General features: G+C 35.4%; 2 protein-coding genes across 2 annotated transcripts; both read left to right on the top strand.

The window, feature by feature from the left end:
• The first annotated feature begins 2,144 nt into the window (after positions 1-2,144).
• On the top strand, positions 2,145-3,815 carry LOC129239296 (cyclin-K). Its single transcript, XM_054874694.1, has 2 exons — positions 2,145-2,632; positions 2,687-3,815. The coding sequence occupies exons 1-2, from the start codon at positions 2,279-2,281 to the stop codon at positions 3,680-3,682; spliced, it is 1,350 nt and encodes a 449-aa protein (XP_054730669.1). The 5' UTR covers positions 2,145-2,278; the 3' UTR covers positions 3,683-3,815.
• Positions 3,816-4,709: 894 nt separating this feature from the next.
• On the top strand, positions 4,710-22,004 carry LOC129238711 (vesicle-fusing ATPase 1). The gene is made up of 11 exons (XM_054873836.1): positions 4,710-4,925; positions 12,758-12,956; positions 13,024-13,112; positions 13,308-13,526; positions 13,616-13,761; positions 19,727-20,208; positions 20,288-20,812; positions 20,888-21,178; positions 21,243-21,427; positions 21,525-21,683; positions 21,757-22,004. The coding sequence occupies exons 2-11, from the start codon at positions 12,948-12,950 to the stop codon at positions 21,890-21,892; spliced, it is 2,241 nt and encodes a 746-aa protein (XP_054729811.1). The 5' UTR covers positions 4,710-4,925; positions 12,758-12,947; the 3' UTR covers positions 21,893-22,004.
• The last annotated feature ends 138 nt before the right edge of the window (positions 22,005-22,142 follow it).

Genomic DNA, 22,142 nt, shown 5'->3' with positions numbered 1-22,142 from the left:
TATTTAAAAATGAAAATATTTACGAATATAAAAATACACACGCGGTTGCTATTATGAGCGTCCCCAGCAAAACCTGCGTGACCGAAACTCTAACACAATTACATTTTTTTGAATGTTACAAACACATATGCACGCAGGTTTTACTGGGGCGTGACCGAAACTCTAACACAATTACACATATGCACTCGTATTTGTTTGAAAATCGACTTTTTTTTTGGTTCTCCGTCACCTTTGGAAAATGTGTAAACAGTAAGCAAACTTTATTCAAATATTTTCCCTCATTTTTGCATCAGTAAAATTAAACAAACGCCGTTGCCGAATGGGTTGGTGCGTGAGTACTATTCAGAATTCACAGAGAGAACGTCAGTTCGAATCTCGGTGAAAACACCAAAATTAAGGAAAACTATTTTTCTAATAGCGCTCACCCCTCAGCAGGCAATGGCAAAACACCGAGTGTATTTCTGCCATGAAAAAAAGCTCCTCATAAACATATCATAAAATAAAATAAAATAACTGTATAAAAAAATTTTTTTTCTTGTGATTCGAACCAAGGATTTTGGATCGGAAGCTCACATTGCTAGTCGCTCGGCTATCGCTCCATGCTGTCGGCGCTGGCCTAAAAGTTATTTAGTTCGTCGCTACGTTTATATCAACATATAATATAACGCTTCGTAGCCAAGAGGGTCGCTTTTTTCGTTTCACTTTTTCTCAAATCACTCCCAACGATTCTAAAGAAGTTTTCACTTCAAAAATTTGTTGATAATGAATACTCCTAAAATAAAAATAAAAGCAAAAATGTACAATAGAAATACATTATTTAATATTATATTTAAACCCTTGTCTTACGATTAAATCTCGAGGAATAGTACGCTTGCAGACAATTAAATTTAGCGCAATTCTATGAGTGGAATTATCACAAAATAAAACTTAAATATTAAAAAAAATCTTAAAACCGTTATCTATATTAGCTAGAATATAAAAAGGACCATGTGCAACAATAATAATATTTTTATTTTTACAAGTTTAAAGAAATTCATATGATTTTAAACATTAAAATATACTGCGGGCGACGCCCGTCAAATTCAAATTTAGTACAGAAAATTTTGATGGGCGAGACCATTTCCACTCAAGATGTTAATCGATATTTTAAAAATTATTGAACGTTTAATAAAATCTGTTCGCTAAATAAAATACGAGCCGGTTGTGGTATATGCGCATAGCAAAGGCCCTAGTAGCCAGGCCTTATCTTTAGTGAATTAATTATTTATAATTAGTTCTCATGTAAAAAAAAAGAGGTTGTCTGTAAAGTCGGTTTACTGATGATAGTTTAACGTGATAACGTCATAAGAAAATACTAATTGAATGGTTGCGTTTTTCAAAAGAAAATTTTAATTTTATTTGTTTGATAGATATTTTGTATGGATATAGAGAATGAGTTAACATTAACATAACATAATATACTTTAACATAACATAACATAACATAGCATAACATAACATCACATAACATAACATAACATAACATAACATAACATAACATAACATAACATAACATATCATAACATAACATATCATAACATAACATAATCACGTCAAAAAATAATAATAACATTAAAACAACAGGTATTATTAACAAACTTGGTTTTATTTTAAATTCTTCAAGTAAATCAAATTAATAATAATCAATAAGAAGGCATATGCAAATACAAATACGTGAATTTATATATGTACATATGCGCATATACATACATATATACGCTCACTTAAGTAGGAGAGAGCAAGATGTCGAACGTTGCCGTTCGTTTGCTTTGTTTGCTTTGTCGTTCGTTCCGCGCTTTCGCTTGCAGTTCATTCAAGGTAACGGCAATGAGCAAGGTAACGGCAATGAGCAAGGTAACACTAATGAGCAAGGTAACGGCAATGAGCAAGGTAACGACACATTTTTTCGTGCGTGCAGCCTGGTAAATCGAATTATAAGACGTTATCACGTCAATAATAATAATAAAAATGCGCATAACAAAGTGCCAAGGCGCAAGCCTTTTGCCTCGTGTATAGTGAATTTAACACAATTCACTTTGTTTTCGTTGAGGTCGTAATCGTGAATACAGCTAATTCCGAACGTACGTAAATGAAACCCTGTGTTTCAAACGTGGAGAATAATGAAACGGTGGCAGTCCTGCTTTAAAAGCGAACGTCAATTTTGTAAACAATTGTCTTAGTAAAATTTGTGTTTTTAGCCTCTATAATTTATAATTAAAAGAAAAAAGTACTTGCACAGCATGCCTTGCTGGTATTACGATAAAAAGGAATTGCGCGATACGCCGTCCATCCTGGATGGGACATCATTGGAGACAGAACGGCGGTATCGCAAAGAAGGTGCGCGCTTTATTATGAATTGTGGCACACAAATGGGATTAGGTCACAACACAATGGCCACCGGCGTAGTATACTTTCATCGATTCTATATGTTTCACTCCTTTAAAAGCTTCCCACGATATGTCACCGCTTGCTGTTGCCTCTTTCTCGCTGGTAAAGTTGAAGAAACTCCAAAGAAATGTCGAGACATTATTAAAATAGCAAGAACTCTGCTTTCGGATAATTATTTTTACTCCTTTGGTGAGGACCCAAAAGAGGTGAGTACTTATTTAACGCACACATATGCATTACATACAGCTCTTGCTTTTCAGGAGGTAATGACGCTGGAGCGCATTTTGCTGCAAACTATTAAATTTGACTTGCAAGTAGAGCATCCCTACACGTTCCTACTAAAATATGCCAAATGTTTCCGTGGTGATCAAGTAAAATTGCAAAAGATGGTACAAATGGCTTGGAATTTTGTAAATGACTCCTTAAGCACTGTTGTGTGTTTGCAATGGGAACCTGAGATAATAGCAGTTGCGTTAATACATCTGGCCAGTAAGTTGAGCAAATTCACCGTCGTCGATTGGGTGGGACGTCAGCCGAGCCATAATCGGTGGTGGGACATGTTCGTTTCTGATGTGACAATGGAGATACTCGAGGATATATGCCATCAAGTTTTGGATTTATATCAGCCCAATCAAAAAGAGACACCGGAGTCGAATAGTCCACCTCAAAAACCGCCAAGTCGAGCGGACAGCCCTACCCCCACAAAACCTGTTATTACAACGGCAAGTACTGGTTCGCCAGCTGCCAAAGTAAAACCGCCACCGCCCAGTACTTTTAACGCAGTAACCGCAATTTCTGCTGCTATACCAACTGTTGGAGAGCTTAGCAATATTCAAACTATCAAGTCACTTGCTAACTCTTGTCCAATAGTGCCAACAGCTGGTGAGCCAGCTGCAATACCAACTGTGGGTATGGCATCAACTTATCACAATATGTACCCGCCGCCACCATCTGTGACGCATCAAATACATTCACTTTATAGCACATCGGCTCCAGCGCCACCACAACCACCCACACAACATTACGGTGCTCCGGGAGGTCCACAAAGTGTCGTTCCGCCGCCACTTCCACCACCAATGGGGCCCTACGGTATGGCAGCAGCACCAGGTTGGGGAGGCCCAGCATTGAACTCCAATTCGCATTACCCAGCAAATGTGCCACAACCAATGCCACCAGGGTCAAGCGGTGGTGGCGGAGGTTCATCTCAGCATGGCTACCAGGGATCGTCGCAATATTCCAGGCGCAATTACCTGTGATTTATAATTTGGTACTTCCTAAAATACATGTATTTATATGCAGGCACTTTTAAAAATGTATCAATTTTCAATGCCGGTGTGTATGCATTTAAAAATAAGAAAGATGTTAATATAAAGAACAAAAAAAGTTGTAGATACTTTGGATTTTATTCACCGAGTGATGGTAAATAAATCGTTTTATAAAAAAAAAAATCTGAGTAACGATTGGATTTCATCCACAGAGTGATTATAAATAAATTATTTTATAAAAAAAAATTTTAGTAACGACAAACTTCCAATTATTTAATATTTGAAAGAAATTAGCTGTTTGTAAGGCACATTGAAGGTAAAGCAGCTGATTTGATTTTTTCTAAAGGGTGGTTAAGTTTCAAGGGCCTGTGTTGATTTGTAATAAAATACAATTTTTTAGAAAGTTATTGTTATTTCTCTTTATTATGATAATATTGGTATGGCTCAATTACGTATGGAACAAAATATCGGCCAAACGGCAGCCTCGGCCTCGGCGACACACCTCCATCCGATAGTCTAAATTTTCGATGACGCTGAGGCATAAGTGAGGTTCTATGCCGTTAATGTGCCGAATTATCTCTTCCTTTAGCTCTTGAATTGCTGCTGGCTTATCGACGTACACCTTTTCATTCAAATAACCCCAAAGAAAGAAGTCCAACGGTGTCGTTGACGCTTAGGTGTGGTTCACATTCAACATCGGCCCTTAAAAGTTAACCACCCTTTATTTAACTGGTCTCTAATTGTAAAATTTTCTTTAAATTACTCTGAACTTTCAATCTTTATTTATAGACTTTGATATTCTCGAGACTAAAAATAAAAATAAAATACATTGCTTTTGTTGTTTTTTCCATAGATAACATTTATAGTCTACTGTTACTACCTTCCCTAAATTAAATTAGTTTTTAGCGAACTAAACAAACTTCGCATGCTAAAAACGCACCAAAATTGAGGAATGTTTTATGGGGATTTTTCAGTGACTGGCAACTCTGCATGTACTTGTCATCGGCGATGCACATACAATCCTGTTAGTAATCAGTTTACAATTTTGTTTTCAGAAATCAGTGTTAATTGAGTGAAATATAACTATTAACTTTATTTAAAATAGGTGATATTAGCACATGTAACAACAAAAAGATAGTCAGTAGCGCCACCAATACAAAAAGGTGGTTGACATATTAGAAGAGTGCAACAAAAACGCATTTTTCATCTGCGTGAGTTGGCAGCAGCCCGTAAAGTGAGTGGTTATGTTTCGTATTTGATATAAATCTTTTAATGTTTATAAACGCCGAGGGTGTTTTAAAAGAATGATAAATAAAGGATAGGTACATAATAATTCCACTGAATCCTGCCGGCGTACTATGTCACCTTAGCAGTGGGGTTATGAAATATAAAGCAACACTGACGTGGTCTCATCATGGATACCAGAACTTGTCAACCGAATAGTGAAAAGTAGAAAAAAGAGGAATATAGGCTATGATTACTGCTTCCTTTCCACTATCAAGTGAACCGACCACTCTAATCCAAATCTACACGCATACATATGTTTATGTATTTGTAAATGTAGATGAGTGTGCGCTGTCGTCATGTGCCAGTAAAATCAAGCTAACCCAGATTTGCAATGAAATCATGATGTAGCAATGGAAAAATTTATGGAGATGCGTCAAAATGCAAACGTAAACAAACTTCGTCATTTTGCAACGGTATGCGGCTTACCATTTAGTACCATATTTGCAATAGCATGGAATTATATATTTTACATAGCATGCTATGTGAAATTTATTTTGTGTGGTACTAAAAATTCAAAACAGTTATATTGTGTTCACATATAGCCCCTGATCACAGTCCAGCATTGCTTGTCCAGTACTTTATATGTGTGCGTGTTGGGTGTTTGTCGTTTGCCCGGTGACGTTCAAAACAAAAAGCGATCAATCCACAGTTGTATTTAGAAGTAAATATGTCGTCATCGGATGATGAATTTTTATTTATATAAACTAGAGTACCCTCGCCCGCTTCGCTAGACGATAAATTCAATGATTTGCTGAAAGAGAATAAAATTAATACGAAACAAAGCAAATTCTTTGATACAATTTCATTCGAACTTTATTGTAACACTTTTTGGTAGACAACGTTTTTGGTTTTTTCATCTTTCGCGTGAATAATGACGATGGTTTGCCAACTCGTGAGCAAGCTACATACAATTGTCCATGAGAAAAAATTGAGTATTCTAAATTAATACCGCACATTTGTAGAGACTGTCCTTGCACCTTATTAATTCTCATAGCGAAGGCAAGGCGAATAGGGAACTGCAAACGTTTGAAATCGAATGGTAAATCCGCCGGAATCAGTGGAATTCAGGGTATCAAAACGTCCTCTCCTTTGTACTTCCCTTTCAAAATTGTTGCTTCGATAACCTTACCCATTAGCTTCTTAACAGCGAGTCTGGTATCGTTGCAAAGTCGGGGCACATTACTATTGCGCAGCATAATAATCGGTGCTCCAATTTTTTATCGTATATTATGAGGTGGTAGGCCTGGCAAATCGAGTGAGTTTAAGAATTCAGTTGGATAATTTACGACATCATCTTGATCAGTAATAGTGTCCATTGACTTATATGCAACTATGTCACCAGGTATTTGATCCAAAATAGCTGCATTTATATCATTGACGTCCTTATTTTTCCCAGCTAAAATTGCTCTTTCGCTGAGCCAATCATGGTTTTTGTAATGTTGAACTATGTTTGGAAATACACGCTGTACAATGCCTCTTTAGACTGTGCAAAAGTGCAGAAATTCTTAGGCAATGTTATCATTCCTGTTGTTTTTGAAAAAAGGTTTATTTTTTTTGGTTAAAAAGTGTTTTTTGAAGTTTTGAAAAACACTTCGCTCTAAAAATTTCTTCTCAGTTAATTGCTGAAAATTAAATATTTTGAAAAAACTATTTTTTTTTAATTTAACGTTTTTGAGAAAATTTTGTTCTTGAAAAAATTTCATACTTTTGTAAAAGTTTAAATTGATTTGTTAAAAAAGATTTTTTTCCGCTTTGAAAAACACCCCCTCGAAAAAATGTATTCTCTATTAATAGTGGAATATGAAATGCTTTGAAAACACCATTTTTTTTTTAATTTTGTTTGGTTTTCAGAAAATTTTGTTTTGAAAAAATTTCATACCCTTGAAAAAGTTTTATTTTATTTTATTTGTTTAAAATTTTTGAAATTTTTTTTTTGTAATTTTAGAAAAACACCTCTTCGAAGAAATTTCTTTTATCTTTTTGAGGAAAATTTGGTTTTGAAAAAATTTCATGCTTTCGAAATTTTTTTATTTTACTTTATTTCTTCAAAATTTTTGAAAACAATTTTTTTTATAATTTTCGAAAAACACCCCTTTGAAAAAATGTTTTCTATGTGTCATAGTGGTATTCCATTAACTTTTAGGATTATAGTCAAATATTTACAAATATCTACGCTTTCACAAATAGCAACAATAAACAAATTTCCTCAAAACCAAAAAATTTACTTTTTTTCTAAAAAAATTCTAAACAAACAACGTAATAAATTTAGAATTTTGTGTTCACGAAAAAACAGTATTGTTTTTATTGTATTAACTGAAAACCAAAATGTTGCAAAAAATCAAAACAAAACTAAATTATTTTTTTGTGTTCATTTGGTCCATATGTCCCATAAAAAGTTGATATGGTAAATAATATGCAGGGTCTGATACACGCAAATTTCCATTGACCATTATAGTGACAAAATTATCGATCACCAATTCCAACAGGATTTCTAAATCAGAGTTGGAATGAGTTGTTGTGTGGTGTACTTCTGAAAAAATGAGAAATAAACAAAATAAATCTAGAAATTCAAATTCTAACTTTATCTTGTGTATGTTCTTATTACCTTTGAATTTTTCCAATGAAGCATCATTCATTTTAAATTTTCCAAGAATTTTTTTTATCGTTTTTATAGCGTTTCTTTCCTTTTTCATTCGATTCCAACATTTCGCACCCTAAATACAAAAGGGTCACAACTCAAAATTTTCCACACTCGAGCTTGACTTGTTTACAGTAGCACAGAAAACAAACTATGTGACATATCGCGCTGAAATTTGCCATGTAAGCTTATAACAGTCCTACCAAAAAACAAAAAATTTATTTTTGCCATATGTCATTCGCGGACCGTTTTATTGATAACGTTTCGTTCATATTTGAGCAGAAGTAACATTTTGAGTTGTGACCCTTTTGTATTTAGGGTGCCATTTGTTCATAGCCGAAAACATCGTTTGCAAACGCATTCATTTCCATATAGAATTGGTCAAAGAAAGCATTGCTCAATTGAATTGAAACATTATTTTCATAAATACTTAGGACCTTAACTAATGCACCTTGGTACATACCTAACGCAGATATTCATCGCGACCTTGACATCGATACTATTGATGAAACAATACAAAGCGCTAGCAGAAGACACATAAATAGACTATTAACGCATACAAATCCTATGATGAGAAGACTACCAAATAAAGAAAAATCTACCCAAAGTCGGCTTAACCGTCAAACACCAACAGATCTTGCAAAATCCTTGTAATCAATTGTCAACTAATCGTATATGTCATTGTTTGTTAACTACTTGTTTTTAAATAATATGTATACATTTCTTCTAAATGAGCTTGGGGGCATTGGCCCTTCAATATCACTCTCATTCCATCTTTTTGTAAATCAAATTACTTATTGTCTAACGACAGGTGTAATATTTTATGGATGAGATAAAAAAAAAAAAAAATTTCATTCGAATCATTTGAAATTTCTGTATACAATAACGAAAAATTCAAAAAAAGTTGTACACATAAAATGAATGTCGATTCGAAACTTACTTTAATCTAAGAATCGAGCAAATTTTGTTTTGTACAATATTTTGATTTTTTCTTTTTTTATATGAAGAAAATATTTAAAAGAAATTTTTGTTTGCTAAAAACCTTCCCCTAGTGGATCCCTATAATATGAAAAAAGAACGAATAAAATTGGCCTCGTATCGGCCCAAAAAAATGCGTACAAACGAACATCATTTCATTTTTATATATATAGATTATTCTATGGCTGAAAAGCGTAAGTAAGGGAAATAAATTTGAGTTTGGGATATTTTACGCTTTAACTTATTCTGTTCGTTGTTTGAGAATTTTTTTGTTACCCACTTTCTGTGTTATATTAAAAATCGCAATAAGTCATGTTTTTAATTATAACTTATGTTTTTCGGGTTCATAACTTCATAATTATTAAATTACTTATGTATGTATATCAGTTTTAAATAATTTCATTTACATATAAATTTTCAAATTTTTTGCTTATTTATGTACATATTTCATACGGATTGTGCTTATTTTTAGTATATGTAGGTGTTTACGAGTAATATACTATTGGGCAACCGCACACTAAATACTAACCTCAATGCTAAATACAACACTGCTGTTTTGTCCATCAGACTCGGACACGATCAAAAAAGTAAGCGTCAAACGAAAATATCAAAAATTTTTGATTTTCATCAAGCATCGTACGTGTAGCCGGCAACAAATACGTGTGTCGCGACGCCACCCGACTGCACTAACACATACAAAGCGCAGTCAAGCATGTTGGACTGTCACCAGGGGCTAATAAGAAACACTTAATTCCGAAAATGAGTCAACCTGTTTACACAGGTAGATTAAAGACATGGAGAAAAGATGTTTAATGGTGTACTACCTAGCATACCTTTATTCGGCTCTGAGCGAACTTGCCGGATATGCCGACGTCATTCGTTTTGTGTTTCACTAAAAGTGCGTTCACATATGCATTAATTACCAATAAATCCACAATATTAATCTACCCGTTCACATATGGCAGATTACGTGCAAAATTGACAATCAGCTGTCAGTACTGTTGTGAAAGGTTTTTTCTTCATAGAAATTATTTTGGTGGATTATTTCGGTGTTTTTGGTTTGTTTAATTATTATTAACGATATGAAGAAAATTCAAGAAGGAATTAGCTTCTAATAATAAATAGTTGGAGAAAATCTGTAAACGACGTTTACTGAGGTTTCAAAAAATTATGGCAGCAATACGCATTCGAAACACGATATTACATTTTATAATAAGTAATAAGAGGACACACGCTTGTGGACACACGCTTTTTTTCTGTTATATGAATGCATAGCTAATAAAACCTAATATACGTTTTATTAGAATTATGGGATTAAATTAAGGGATAAAAATCGATTTTTTTTTGCATGTTATTGTAGTAAAACATTTCAAAAATACCGTGTTAAAATTTTAAGTCAATCCGAGCAAAACTTTTTAAGTTATAGAGCATAAAGCCGAGCCGCCTCAAACATCTGCCGAGTCGCAGCAGTTGCGCGTTTTCATAACTTAAAACTTTAAACGCGGTTTTCTCGAACCTTTTTTTTAAAGTGCGTAGTCATTGGCATTTGAAAACTACTCAACCGATCCTTTTGAAATTTTGCACACATATTTTACATATAAAAAACCTCCCGCCAACGTTTTTTTTTCGCCATTTTTTTTTTATATTAAGGTGGTTTTACACCTACAAAATGGCGGCATTTTTTCGTCAAAAATCACTTTTTACTTCAAACGACTACCAAATGGCTGAAAATGAAAATAAATCGTCAAAATACACGTTGGGGGGAAGTTTAACTCATACTTTAACTAAATTATTCGATTTTTTTGATTTCAGATGATTCTACGCTGAGATATGCTGACTACTGCAAAATGTATTTTTGAAAAGACGTCTACGTAAATGTGCTCTCATTCGCTCATTTTGCAATATTTTTACATGAAAATTTTATCAAATATTCTTGAAATGTTACTTTATAATATGCAACAACTTTTAATAAACTGACTTGAACCGTTTCGCTACAATAAATTCAAATTATCCCTTACCCCGTGATATCTTTTTTCTCTCTCGCGGAACGAAAATGCCCAAAACGTTGCGTGGCCTTGAAATTATACTCTCCATTCTCGTTCGTCCATTGACGCCTAAGAAGTTTCACTTCAAAATATTTTACAGAAATTATATTTATTGGAAACACATTTATTTTGTCTTCTACAATTTTTCGTCGATTCAGACAAACTTAGGCTTAAAATGTAGGTGGCAAAATTGTCTTTTAGAAAACCCATCTTATGTCGGTATAAAAAAATTTTTTGTTCCAGAAAAAAGTTAATAAACTTTGATAATTTAGTAAAAAACGTCAAAAATGCCTTTTTTTTTTAACTTTCAACAGCTGTTTTACGAAAACTACGACTTCCATTGACACGAATTATATATTGCCATGTAGGTTATATGTGTGCCTTTCGAAATTTATGCACTTCAAAGAAATGGCGCGCACTGTTTTCGAGACTGCAGGTAACAACTTTTTTTTTTTTTTTTTTTTTTTTTTTTTTTTTTGCAGTATGATTTTAACAATTATGTGGGGTTTTTATGAAGAGAATTTTAAAATCTCTTCTTTACATTAACTACCGATAAGATCATATGGTTTTTTTCGCTGGAGTCGTCGGGTTAGGCCTGCGGTGTTGAGAAGTTTGCTGGCTTCCTCGTTAATGTGCCTCTGGAGCCTCATAGAGTGGGCTTCTGCTTGTATTTTAATAACTTCAGCGACCGTAAGAATGCAGAGGTCACGATGAATATCTGCAGTGCGAACGTACCAAGGTGCGTTGACAATATTTTTGATAATTTTATTTTGAAATCGTTGAATTATGTTAATATTACTTTGACTGGCACAGCCCCAAATTTGAGCGCCATAAGACCACACGGATTTGATAATTTGATTGTATATCATTATTTTGTTATATATGGAGAGTTTTGAATTCCGTCCAATGAGCCAGTTCATTTTTAATATTTTCAAATTAAGTTCGCTTCGTTTTATTTTTATATGCTCCTTCCAACGTAGCTTAGCATCGAGGGTTATACCAAGATATTTGGCAGTATTTGCGTATGGAATTGGAGCGCCTAGTAGCATTATTGGGTGATGGTTTACTTTTTTATTGGTAAAGGTCACATGAATTGATTTGTTACTATTTAATTTTATTCGCCAAATTTTCGTCCATTTTTCTACTGCGTCTATAGCGGTTTGAAGTTTAGTTGCAGCTACTTCGGCGGTTTTTCCTGTTGCGAGGATTGCTGTGTCGTCAGCAAAGGTGGCGATCATAGTGCTTGGAGGTATTGGTATATCTTTCGTATATATAAGGTAAAGAAGGGGTCCAAGGATACTTCCTTGCGGCACGCCAGCGTTTATTTTCTGCAATTTGGAATACTCATTCCCTTGTTTTACGCGAAAATACCGTTCAGTTATATACGATTTCATAAATGCGCTATATTGAAGTGGCAGGCATGAGTTCAATTTGTTGATAAGGCCTTCATGCCAAACCTTGTCAAATGCTTGCGCGACGTCCAGGAAGACTGCTGAGCATATGTTTTTCTCTTCGAACGATTTTTCTATTTCAGCTGTAATTCTGTGCACCTGATCTATGGTGGAGTGTTTACAGCGGAATCCAAACTGTTGTGAAGTTATCAGGTTGCGAAATTCAATTATTGGTTTTAAGCGATTTAGAATGAGCTTTTCTAGCAGGTAACAACTGACCTATTGCACAAAAAACATTTTTTGGGAAACCGTTCCTTGAAAAAAAAAAGTAATTTTTGGTTTCAGCGACCTCAAATTAGTGTAAAAAACGCTTTTTGGTCGAGGACCACTTTTGAAACTGAAAATTTGTAAACTAGTGTAACTAAACAAATAGATATATGCATACATATATGCAAAAAAAATTAATATTTTATCAATTAAATACGGAAAGGAAGAATATTTTTATTTAACTTGAAAAGTTGCCAGAAAAGTATTTAAATTATGAGCCGGTTAGAAATTGAAAATATGCACACAGTTAATTTCATATTCAGCTGCGCATCTTAATATTTATTTAATCATCTTAATAAATATAATATTTAAAATTTACATCTTTATATAATATTTTCTGTCATCGAATTGCAAATATTTATTAAATTTATACTTCAACTCCAACTATGCTTCTTTGCAGGTGCGTGTTGCAAATACATAGGTACATGCCGCTTTATGGATCGATATTCGGAATACGAATAAAAAGAACAAGCAGCTACCCTTATTTTTCGCAGATTTTTTCACCAGTACATCAGTTGGGTTGGAGGCTTTCGTAAATAAGCAGATTTAGTAGATAATTGTGTTGAATTCGTGCTGCGTGCCCTTACAAAATGTCCTATGTAAGTTGAATAACGGTTTTTATTTTCACATTATACTAAAATAATTGATATTTTATGATTTTTATAGCGTTTGAAAGCAACGAAATGTCCCACAGACGAATTGTCGGTGACCAACAAGGCCATCGTGAATATCAACGATTTTCCTGAAGATGTTAAGTACGTAACACGAAAAAAGTGGGGGCGAAATTAGAGGGTGGTGTTCAAAAGAAAAAAAAAAAACAACATAAATTCCATGCAGATGAAAATAAAAGCCATGCAAGTGGTGAAATCTGCTTGTTTATTTGCTCTAACTTGCTTTTGCCAACGGCATTTTAATTCTAAAAAAAGTAATTAATCTTCGAAATTTTCAAGGTATGCCGACATATCACCTGGCCCAGGTCAACATTACATATTCGCACTCAAACACACCAACGAAGTGGCTCGGGGTCATGTGGGATTTTCGCTGGTGCAACGAAAGTGGGCTACACTCTCCATTAATCAGGATATTGAAGTGCGCCAATATCGTTTTGATGCCAACTCCGATGTCATAACACTCGTCTCCTTCGAGACAGACTTTTTGCAGAAGAAAATGTAAGGCTGGCATATTTCATTATTATTGATTTATTCATCATTTACTTCCGGAAATTCTTATTACTGTTAATATTATTTTCCATATGCAGCACTTCTCAAGAGCCCTACGACTCCGATCAAATGGCTAAGGAGTTTTTGATGCAGTTTGCTGGCATGCCATTGACAGTTGGTCAGACTTTGGTTTTTGATTTTCAAGGCAAAAAGCTACTAGGACTCGCAGTTAAAACTTTAGAAGGTGAGTCTGATACAAATATTGCCGAATCTGTTGCTTAATTTGAGTTGAAATTATAAATGATTTTCTGCAAGGAGTGTAGATGTCCTTGAGACGTTCCCACGACAGTCGGTTCTACGTTACCGGATCGACTCGGATTTATATTCGGCCAAGGACTGTCACTTCAGCAGCATTCCCCGAATATATGGGGAATGTTTATGCTGCTACAACATGTCCCTGAGACTTCGAACATTCAAGAAAATACGCACTGAATTCCTGCTTATTAGCTCTATGAAAAATGAGAATTACAATTCTGAATTTCGCAAGATTCAACAGCAACGTACGGGGTGCAGAATGTGAATTTAAGTGCTGTGATGGATCTATTATAAAAAAAAAAAAAAATAATTGGCGCGTACACTTCTGTTAGGTGTTTGGCCGAGCTCCTCCTCCTATTTGTGGTGTGCGTCTTGATGTTGTTCGACAAATGGAGGGACCTACAGTTTCAAGCCGACTCCGAACGGCAGATATTTTTTATGAGGAGCTTTTTCATGGCAGAAATACACTCGGAGGTTTGCCGTTGCCTGCCGAGGGGCGACCGCTATTAGAAAAATGTTTTTTTTTTTTTTTATTAATTTTGCTTTCACCGAGATTCGAACCAACGACCTCTCTGTGAATTCCGAATGGTAATCACGCACCAACCCATTCGGCTACGGCGGCCGCCGATGGATCTATTATATTTATATATAATTGGCGCTTACACCTTTTACTGAGTGCTTAGGCTTGGGCGAACTCCTCCTCCTGCTGTTGTTGCTCTTGTTGTTGTAGCAGTATAAACATTCCCTGTGCATATACGAGGAATGCTGCTGAAGTGACAGTCCTTGGCCGGATATAAATCCGGGTTGTTTCGGTTACGTAGGACCGACTGTCGTGGGAACTCCTCCTCCTCTTTTTGATACGTGACTTGATATTTTTCCACAAATGGAGGGACCTACAGTTTTAAACCGACTCCGATCGGCAATGGGTTTTTATGAGGAGCTTTTTCTTAGCAAAAATACACTCGGTGGTTTGCCATTGCCTGCCGAAGAGCCACTGCTATTAGAAAAAAGAGGTTATCTGTAAAGTCGGTTTACTGACGATAGTTTAACGTGATAACGTCATAAGAAAATACTAATTGAATGGTTGCATTTTTCAAAAGAAAATTTTAATTTTATTTGTTTGATAGATATTTTGTATGGATATAGAGAATGAGTTAACATTAACATAACATAATATACTTTAACATAACATAACATAACATCACATAACATAACATAACATAACATAACATAACATAACATAACATAACATAACATAACATAACATCACATAACATAACATAACATCACATAACATAACATAACATAACATAACATAACATAACATAACATAACATAACATAACATAACATAACACAACATAACATAACATAACATAACATAACATAACATAGCATAACATAACATAACATAACATAACGTAACATAACATAACATAACATAATCACGTCAAAAAATATTAATAACATTAAAACAACAGGTATTATTAACAAACTTGGTTTTATTTTAAATTCTTCAAGTAAATCAAATTAATAATAATCAATAAGAAGGCATATGCAAATACAAATACGTGAATTTATATATGTACATATGCGCATATACATACACATATACGCTCACTTAAGTAGGAGAGAGCAAGATGTCGAACGTTGCCGTTCGTTTGCTTTGTTTGCTTTGTCGTTCGTTCCGCGCTTTCGCTTGCAGTTCATTCAAGGTAACGGCAATGAGCAAGGTAACACTAATGAGCAAGGTAACGACACATTTTTTCATGCGTGCAGCCTGTTAAATCGAATTATAAGACGTTATCACGTCAAAAACTTTTTCTATTATTTGAAGTTCATTGGTTTATATTTTTCTGTATGATAACGAACCGAAACATATGTCAAACACAACAAAAAATACTTTACGTCAGAGGCCACAACGATATACCGGTCCAAGGTGACGTTGAACTTTCGGATAATACATCTGAAACGCTTCAAACTGCATTCTTCCTATCGCATTAGAAACGATTTGGTTTTGAGTTTTTCGATTAGAATTCCGCAAAGTAGTCTTTTGGATGTTTTTGTGTTGCTATGGACTACAATGTTTCAGGTCTCGTAGTTAGCGGAGTTTTCATGGTAGATGGTGAATTTTCAACTGTGGGAGCAAACATTTTTATATTGTGACGTGCGTGTTTGGTAGATTTGACCTTCTTATTCTTGTACCGTCTAGTTAAGTGACTTGGTGCTTGGCTATTGCAGTGAATCCGGATTCCATTTCCGAGTGCCGTTTCTGCTTTGAAAGCATTTGCCACAACACTAACAAACAAGTGGTGAGGCCAATCGGGCGGATACTTTTCAAAAAGCATTGATGGTTCAGTTGTTGTTGTTGTTGTAGCAGTTCACTAGGCCCTGCCAGTGCGGTGTAGTCAACGATCGTCATCGTCTAACTCATCCAACGGTAGGCCCAGGAAATGCGCGGTTTCGATAAGTTGGGTTCAGAGTGAGAGGGGCGTTAGGTGAGTGGGTTTAGGAGGGCATATGAATAAGTGGTTAGTATCGTGCGGTGTATCTTCACATACTGGACAGATATTGGGTATATCGGGTTCGATTCTAGATAAGGAGAAGTTTAACCTACTACAATATTCAAACCGTAATTGAGCGGATCTCACGAGGCAGCTGAAGCTCTTCGTCTGCGATGGATGGTTGTTGGACTCCGATGACAGCAATCGGGGGTCGGGAGTTTAAGAAGGTGGTAAGAGTCTCCCGACGAATGTCGTTTAGTGTCTGCCTATATACCGTCCAGTTCAGTAGTTGCAGTTGCGTTTGATCCCGGTTCTCGTGGGTGTAGCGGAAGAGATGTCTCATGGCTCGTCTAGGAGGTGGCTCGGGCTCTAATAAATGTCTGCAGGTAATTCGACAGTCCTTGGGTAGTCAGTCCTCTTGGTAGACAGTCTGTAGTTTTGGTTAAGCCCGCGGTTGATTTGAATTTTTATCCCAGTGAATGCTGTGGTGGTACTGTGCACCTCAGGGAAGCCATACTGATGTGTAGCTGCGGTCAGATGTTTCGTATAGAGTGGAAGTGGAAGAGCCTCAAGTGCCTTCATTATTGGAGAAAGGAGAGTTATCAGACGATAACTCGCCCTTGGTTGGCGGATTTCCCAGGTTTAAATAGTGAGATCACTCTTCCGACTTTCCACTTGTCAGGAACCATGAGAGTGGCCATGAACAGGTTGAAGACTGAGATGTCCCACTTCCAATGGACCCAGGTTTTTTATCATAAGCATGTTAAGTCCGTCCACCAATGGCTTTTGAAGCTTTAGCTTTATTGATGACTACCTGAACCTCAAAGTGTTTGGCAGTTTGCGCAGCCTCTTGATTGAGTAAAGTTGCTCGGATGAGCTCCGTGGAACCGTGGAGATTCTATTTGCGGTGTGGGATGGTAACACCAACACCTTGCGCGAGTTAGACACCGTGGTGGCTAAGGTCGCCAGATAGTGGGAGCAACATGTGGCCACAAACCGTGTGGACCACTCCCTTTGTGTCTTAAAGCCTGAGCAGGTCTTAAGGTGACACCATCCTTTACACTGGCTGCATCTAGCTGATGTGGAGTTTTGGGTCTTTGGTAAGCGCTGCAGAAATAAACTTCGGGTCCAGGGTTAGGCTCAATGCCAGCACTGAGGAGAAATATTGGGAGCAGTCTTGCTGTATAGAGCTGCTCAGTCCCGATAAACGAGGGGTAAGGTTCAGGCACTGGGTAAGGCTAGTTTACTAGGGTGGCAGCACTTGTAAGGGAAAAAGCCACAGTCATTCCGGTACGTAGAACCGGCGGCCACGAGAATGATGGTGGATCAGTAAGTTGTGCTGATGGACCTGAATAGTTATAATAGGCAGACAGCGATGTATTTGAATCGAATGCAGAGCTGCTTTGGGGGGTACAGAAGTGGTTTATTAATGCAATCACGACTCACCATAAATACACCAATCGTCAATATAAACGTTGAAGAGCCCATTAAAAGAGTGCTATGCTACTGGGAGGTGGAATGTGTTTTCAGATTTTGTATATATGAACCGTTGAACGCATTTAATTAAAAAAAAATAATTTTTCAAAAAAAAATAATTTTTTCAAAACAAAAAATATTAGTTTTTCAAAAAATTTCCGAACAAAAAAATAATTTTTCCAAAAAAAAATAAAAAAAACAACGTTTTTCAAAAAAAAAATTCCAAAAAAATAATTTTTCCTATTTTCCTAATATTTCATATATCCAAAAAAAATAATTTTTTCCAAAACAAAAAATAATTTTTGACAAAAAAAAAATAGTTTTTCCAAAAAAAAAAATTTTCCAAAAAAAATAATTTTAAATAATAGTTAAAATAAAAATTAAATAAAATCACTTTTCAAAAAAACAAAAATAATTTTTTCCAAAACAAAAAATATAGGTTTTCAAAACAAAATTTCCAAAAAAAAATAATTTTTCCAAAAAACATTTTTTTTCAAAAACAAAAATACTTTTTCCAAAAAACGTTACCTAAAAAAAAATAGTTTTTCCAAATTAATTTAAAATAATATTAAAAATAAAAATTAAAAAAAAAATCATTTTTCAAACAAAAAATATGATTTTTTCTAAACAAAAATTACTTAAAAAAAAATAACTTTCCCAAAAAAATAAAAAAATCATTTTCCAAAATAAAAAAAAAAATTTCCAAATAATTTTTTATCTAAAGACTCCTTCTCAGGAAAACATTGAGAAAATAACAGATTACTTAATTAGAGCGGATCTGAGAAAATTGATTTAAACCATAAGTCTCTTTACTTAAACATCTATGTAAATATTCTTCTGTATATCCTATGAATTTACCTTTCACATAACTTAATTTCTTTAATTCATGTGTTGATAGTGCCTAATAATAGTTCCAGAAAATTAACTCTCTAATAGCTTAACTTTTGTAGTAAAAAAATAATCGTATTAGAGTAGTGAGCCGTAAGCCCTGGCAGCTAGTGCTCCTTTTTATTGTAAAATAATAATTTATTGTTATTTTCCATATATTAAATAAATAAATAAATTTTTTACAAAAAAAAAAATTTTTTACAAAAAAAAAATTTCTTTGCCCAAAAAAAGTAATAATTTTTCCAAAAATGTTTCCAAAAAAATAATTTTAAATAATAGTAAAAATAAAAATTATAAAAAATCATTTGTCAAAAAAACAAAATACATGACTTTTTCTAAAACAAAATTACTTTTCCAAGAAAAAATTACTCTTCCAAAAAAAAATTACTTTTCCAAAAAAAAAAATTATTTTTCCAAAAATTTTTCCAAAAAAATAAATATTAAAAAAATCATTTAAAAAATTTTTTTTCCAAAAAGAAATAATTTTTCCAAAAAACTATTTGCACGTATAAAACTAGATCCCTCCGTTTACGACCATTTCGAACACCGTAAAATAACCTTAATTATTTATTATTATTATTATTATTTAGTGACTGGTATGAATACCAGTACTAAAATTATGTTTGAGCATTGGCTGCAGAGGCCATCAGCTCTGTGTCGTCTGTGGGTGTCTGGATTATTTGTTATATTGTCATTTCGATAGTTTTAATGAATTTGCTTATTTTTTCGATGTTTGGACGACTGGCAATGGCGAGGATGTCGCTTATTTGTTCTGAGTTTAGTATTTCTTTTCTTGCGTTGGCGTGATTTGGACATTTGTTGAGGATGTGGTCCAATGTTTGGTTTGTGTTGCAGGTTGTACAGATAGGGTGATTTTCTTTTTTTAAGATATGTTCATGGGTCTGTGTTGTGTGGCCTAGGCGAAGGCGGGAGAAACCTAAATAACCTTAATTAAAAAATTCTGAAGACTCTGTAAGCATCGAAATAAAATTTTAATACTGATTTTGCTTATTTTCTCACGTTATAGCCGTTGATCCGAAGTCTCTCGGCGAGGGCAAGGAAACTAGCACCAAAAATGTACGTTTCGGCCGCATACTCGGCAACACAATCGTACAATTTGAGAAAGCAGAGAATTCATCGCTGAACTTGCAAGGCAAATCAAAGGGAAAAATTGTGCGTCAGTCTATCATCAACCCAGATTGGGATTTCGGCAAGATGGGAATCGGTGGCTTAGATAAGGAATTCAATGCCATCTTCCGGCGAGCGTTTGCATCGCGTGTTTTCCCACCCGAGCTTGTGGAGCAGCTGGGCTGCAAACACGTAAAAGGCATACTACTTTATGGCCCACCTGGTACTGGAAAAACATTGATGGCCCGCCAAATTGGTACGATGTTGAATGCGCGCGAACCGAAAATTGTCAATGGCCCACAGATTTTAGACAAATATGTAGGCGAATCCGAAGCAAATATACGCCGTCTTTTTGCGGAGGCTGAGGAGGAAGAAAAAAGGGTAAGTAGGCGCGCTAATTTTGCTGACAGGCAGGCGAATTAAGTGCTATTATACGATAATTGAATTTGTCTCTCTGCAGCTCGGCCCAAACAGTGGTTTGCATATTATAATTTTCGACGAAATCGATGCTATTTGCAAGGCGCGTGGCTCAGTCGCTGGCAATAGTGGTGTGCATGACACAGTGGTCAATCAGTTGCTAGCCAAAATCGACGGTGTAGAACAACTAAACAACATACTGGTTATTGGAATGACCAATCGACGTGATATGATCGACGAGGCTTTGTTGCGACCCGGTCGTTTGGAGGTGCAAATGGAAATCAGCCTGCCGAACGAGGAAGGTCGTGTGCAAATTTTGAATATACACACCAAGCGTATGCGTGAGTTCAACAAGATTGCCGGCGACGTCGATAGCAAGGAAATCGCTGCCTTGACCAAGAACTTCAGCGGTGCTGAGTTGGAGGGTTTAGTGCGTGCAGCACAATCCACTGCTATGAATCGTTTAATCAAAGCCGATGCAAAGGTGCACGTCGATCCGCAAGCAATGGAGAAGTTAAAGGTTACACGCGGAGATTTCATGCATGCGCTGGAGAATGACATTAAACCGGTGAGTGGTGGAATGTAGCAAATTCAAAATTCCTTTAACTAAAGAGTCTGTCGTCCGTCTTGTTTATTTCATTAGGCTTTTGGTACAGCTCAGGAAATTTTGGATAATATGCTTTCACGGGGCATCATCAACTGGGGTCAGCCTGTTGCTAGTTTACTTGAAGATGGTATGCTGTATGTGCAACAGTCGAAGGCAACCGAAAGTTCGGGTTTGGTTTCAGTACTCATTGAAGGCGCACCTAACTCTGGAAAATCTGCGTTGGCCGCTAAATTAGCTAAAATGTCCGATTTTCCATTCGTTAAAGTTTGCTCGCCAGAGGATATGGTCGGCTATACCGAATCGGCTAAATGCTTGCATATTCGAAAAGTAAATTCGAAATTCGCTGTGCGAAAATGAATTGTTGATTATTTTTTTTATTGATGTATTTTAGATATTCGATGATGCCTACCGTTCCACTCTGAGCTGCATTGTAGTGGACAACGTTGAACGTTTGTTGGACTATGGTTCCATTGGGCCGCGTTATTCGAATTTGACATTACAAGCGTTGTTGGTGTTGCTGAAGAAACAGCCGCCAAAGGGACGCAAATTGCTCATCTTGGTCACATCAAGCAGACGGTTAGTGACAGATACATAGAAAAAATTAGTTTTATAACATTGATTTGCTTGTTTTTGTGCCTTTTGCATATTTTTTTTTTTTTTTTGAAATGTTTAGTGCCGTTTTGGAGGAAATGGAAATGTTGACCGCCTTTACATCCATTTTACACGTACCAAATCTATCGAGTGCCGAGCATGTCGTAGCCGTGCTTGAGCACGCAGAGATATTCAGCAAGGGCGAATTGCAGGCTATTGGCAAAAAGATGTCGGGCAAAAGGTGAGTTGTTGCTAAGAATAAGAATTTAGTGTCTTTTTGTAACATATTTTTTTTGTTTTTGTTTGGCGTACAGAGTTTTCATTGGCATCAAAACATTGCTCGGTCTCATTGATATGGCGAGACAAACAGAACCACAGCACCGAGCCATCAAATTCCTCTCAAAAATGGAGGAAGAAAATTTCTTAGGCATGGGTCACAAAGAACAGTAACTATTCCGTAGAGAATTCAATATGTCTTTAGTGGAGCTTAAAGACGTTTTCTGAATATAAGGACAAAAAATTAACATAAAGGATTAAAAAATAAATATAAATTAACAAAATACATGCATATACGCATACACACGAAACTTAAGTAAAAAGAGAAACACAAAAAAAGAAAAAAAACAACAATTAAAAATTTAAAGAAATTACATAAAATGCTAATTAGTTGAAAAAGTATGCATGCAAAGAGAGTTACAAG

The sequence above is a fragment of the Anastrepha obliqua genome, chromosome 2, assembly GCF_027943255.1.
Source record: "Anastrepha obliqua isolate idAnaObli1 chromosome 2, idAnaObli1_1.0, whole genome shotgun sequence".
Lineage (NCBI taxonomy): Eukaryota > Metazoa > Arthropoda > Insecta > Diptera > Tephritidae > Anastrepha > Anastrepha obliqua.
This window is presented reverse-complemented; position numbering and strand designations above follow the sequence as displayed.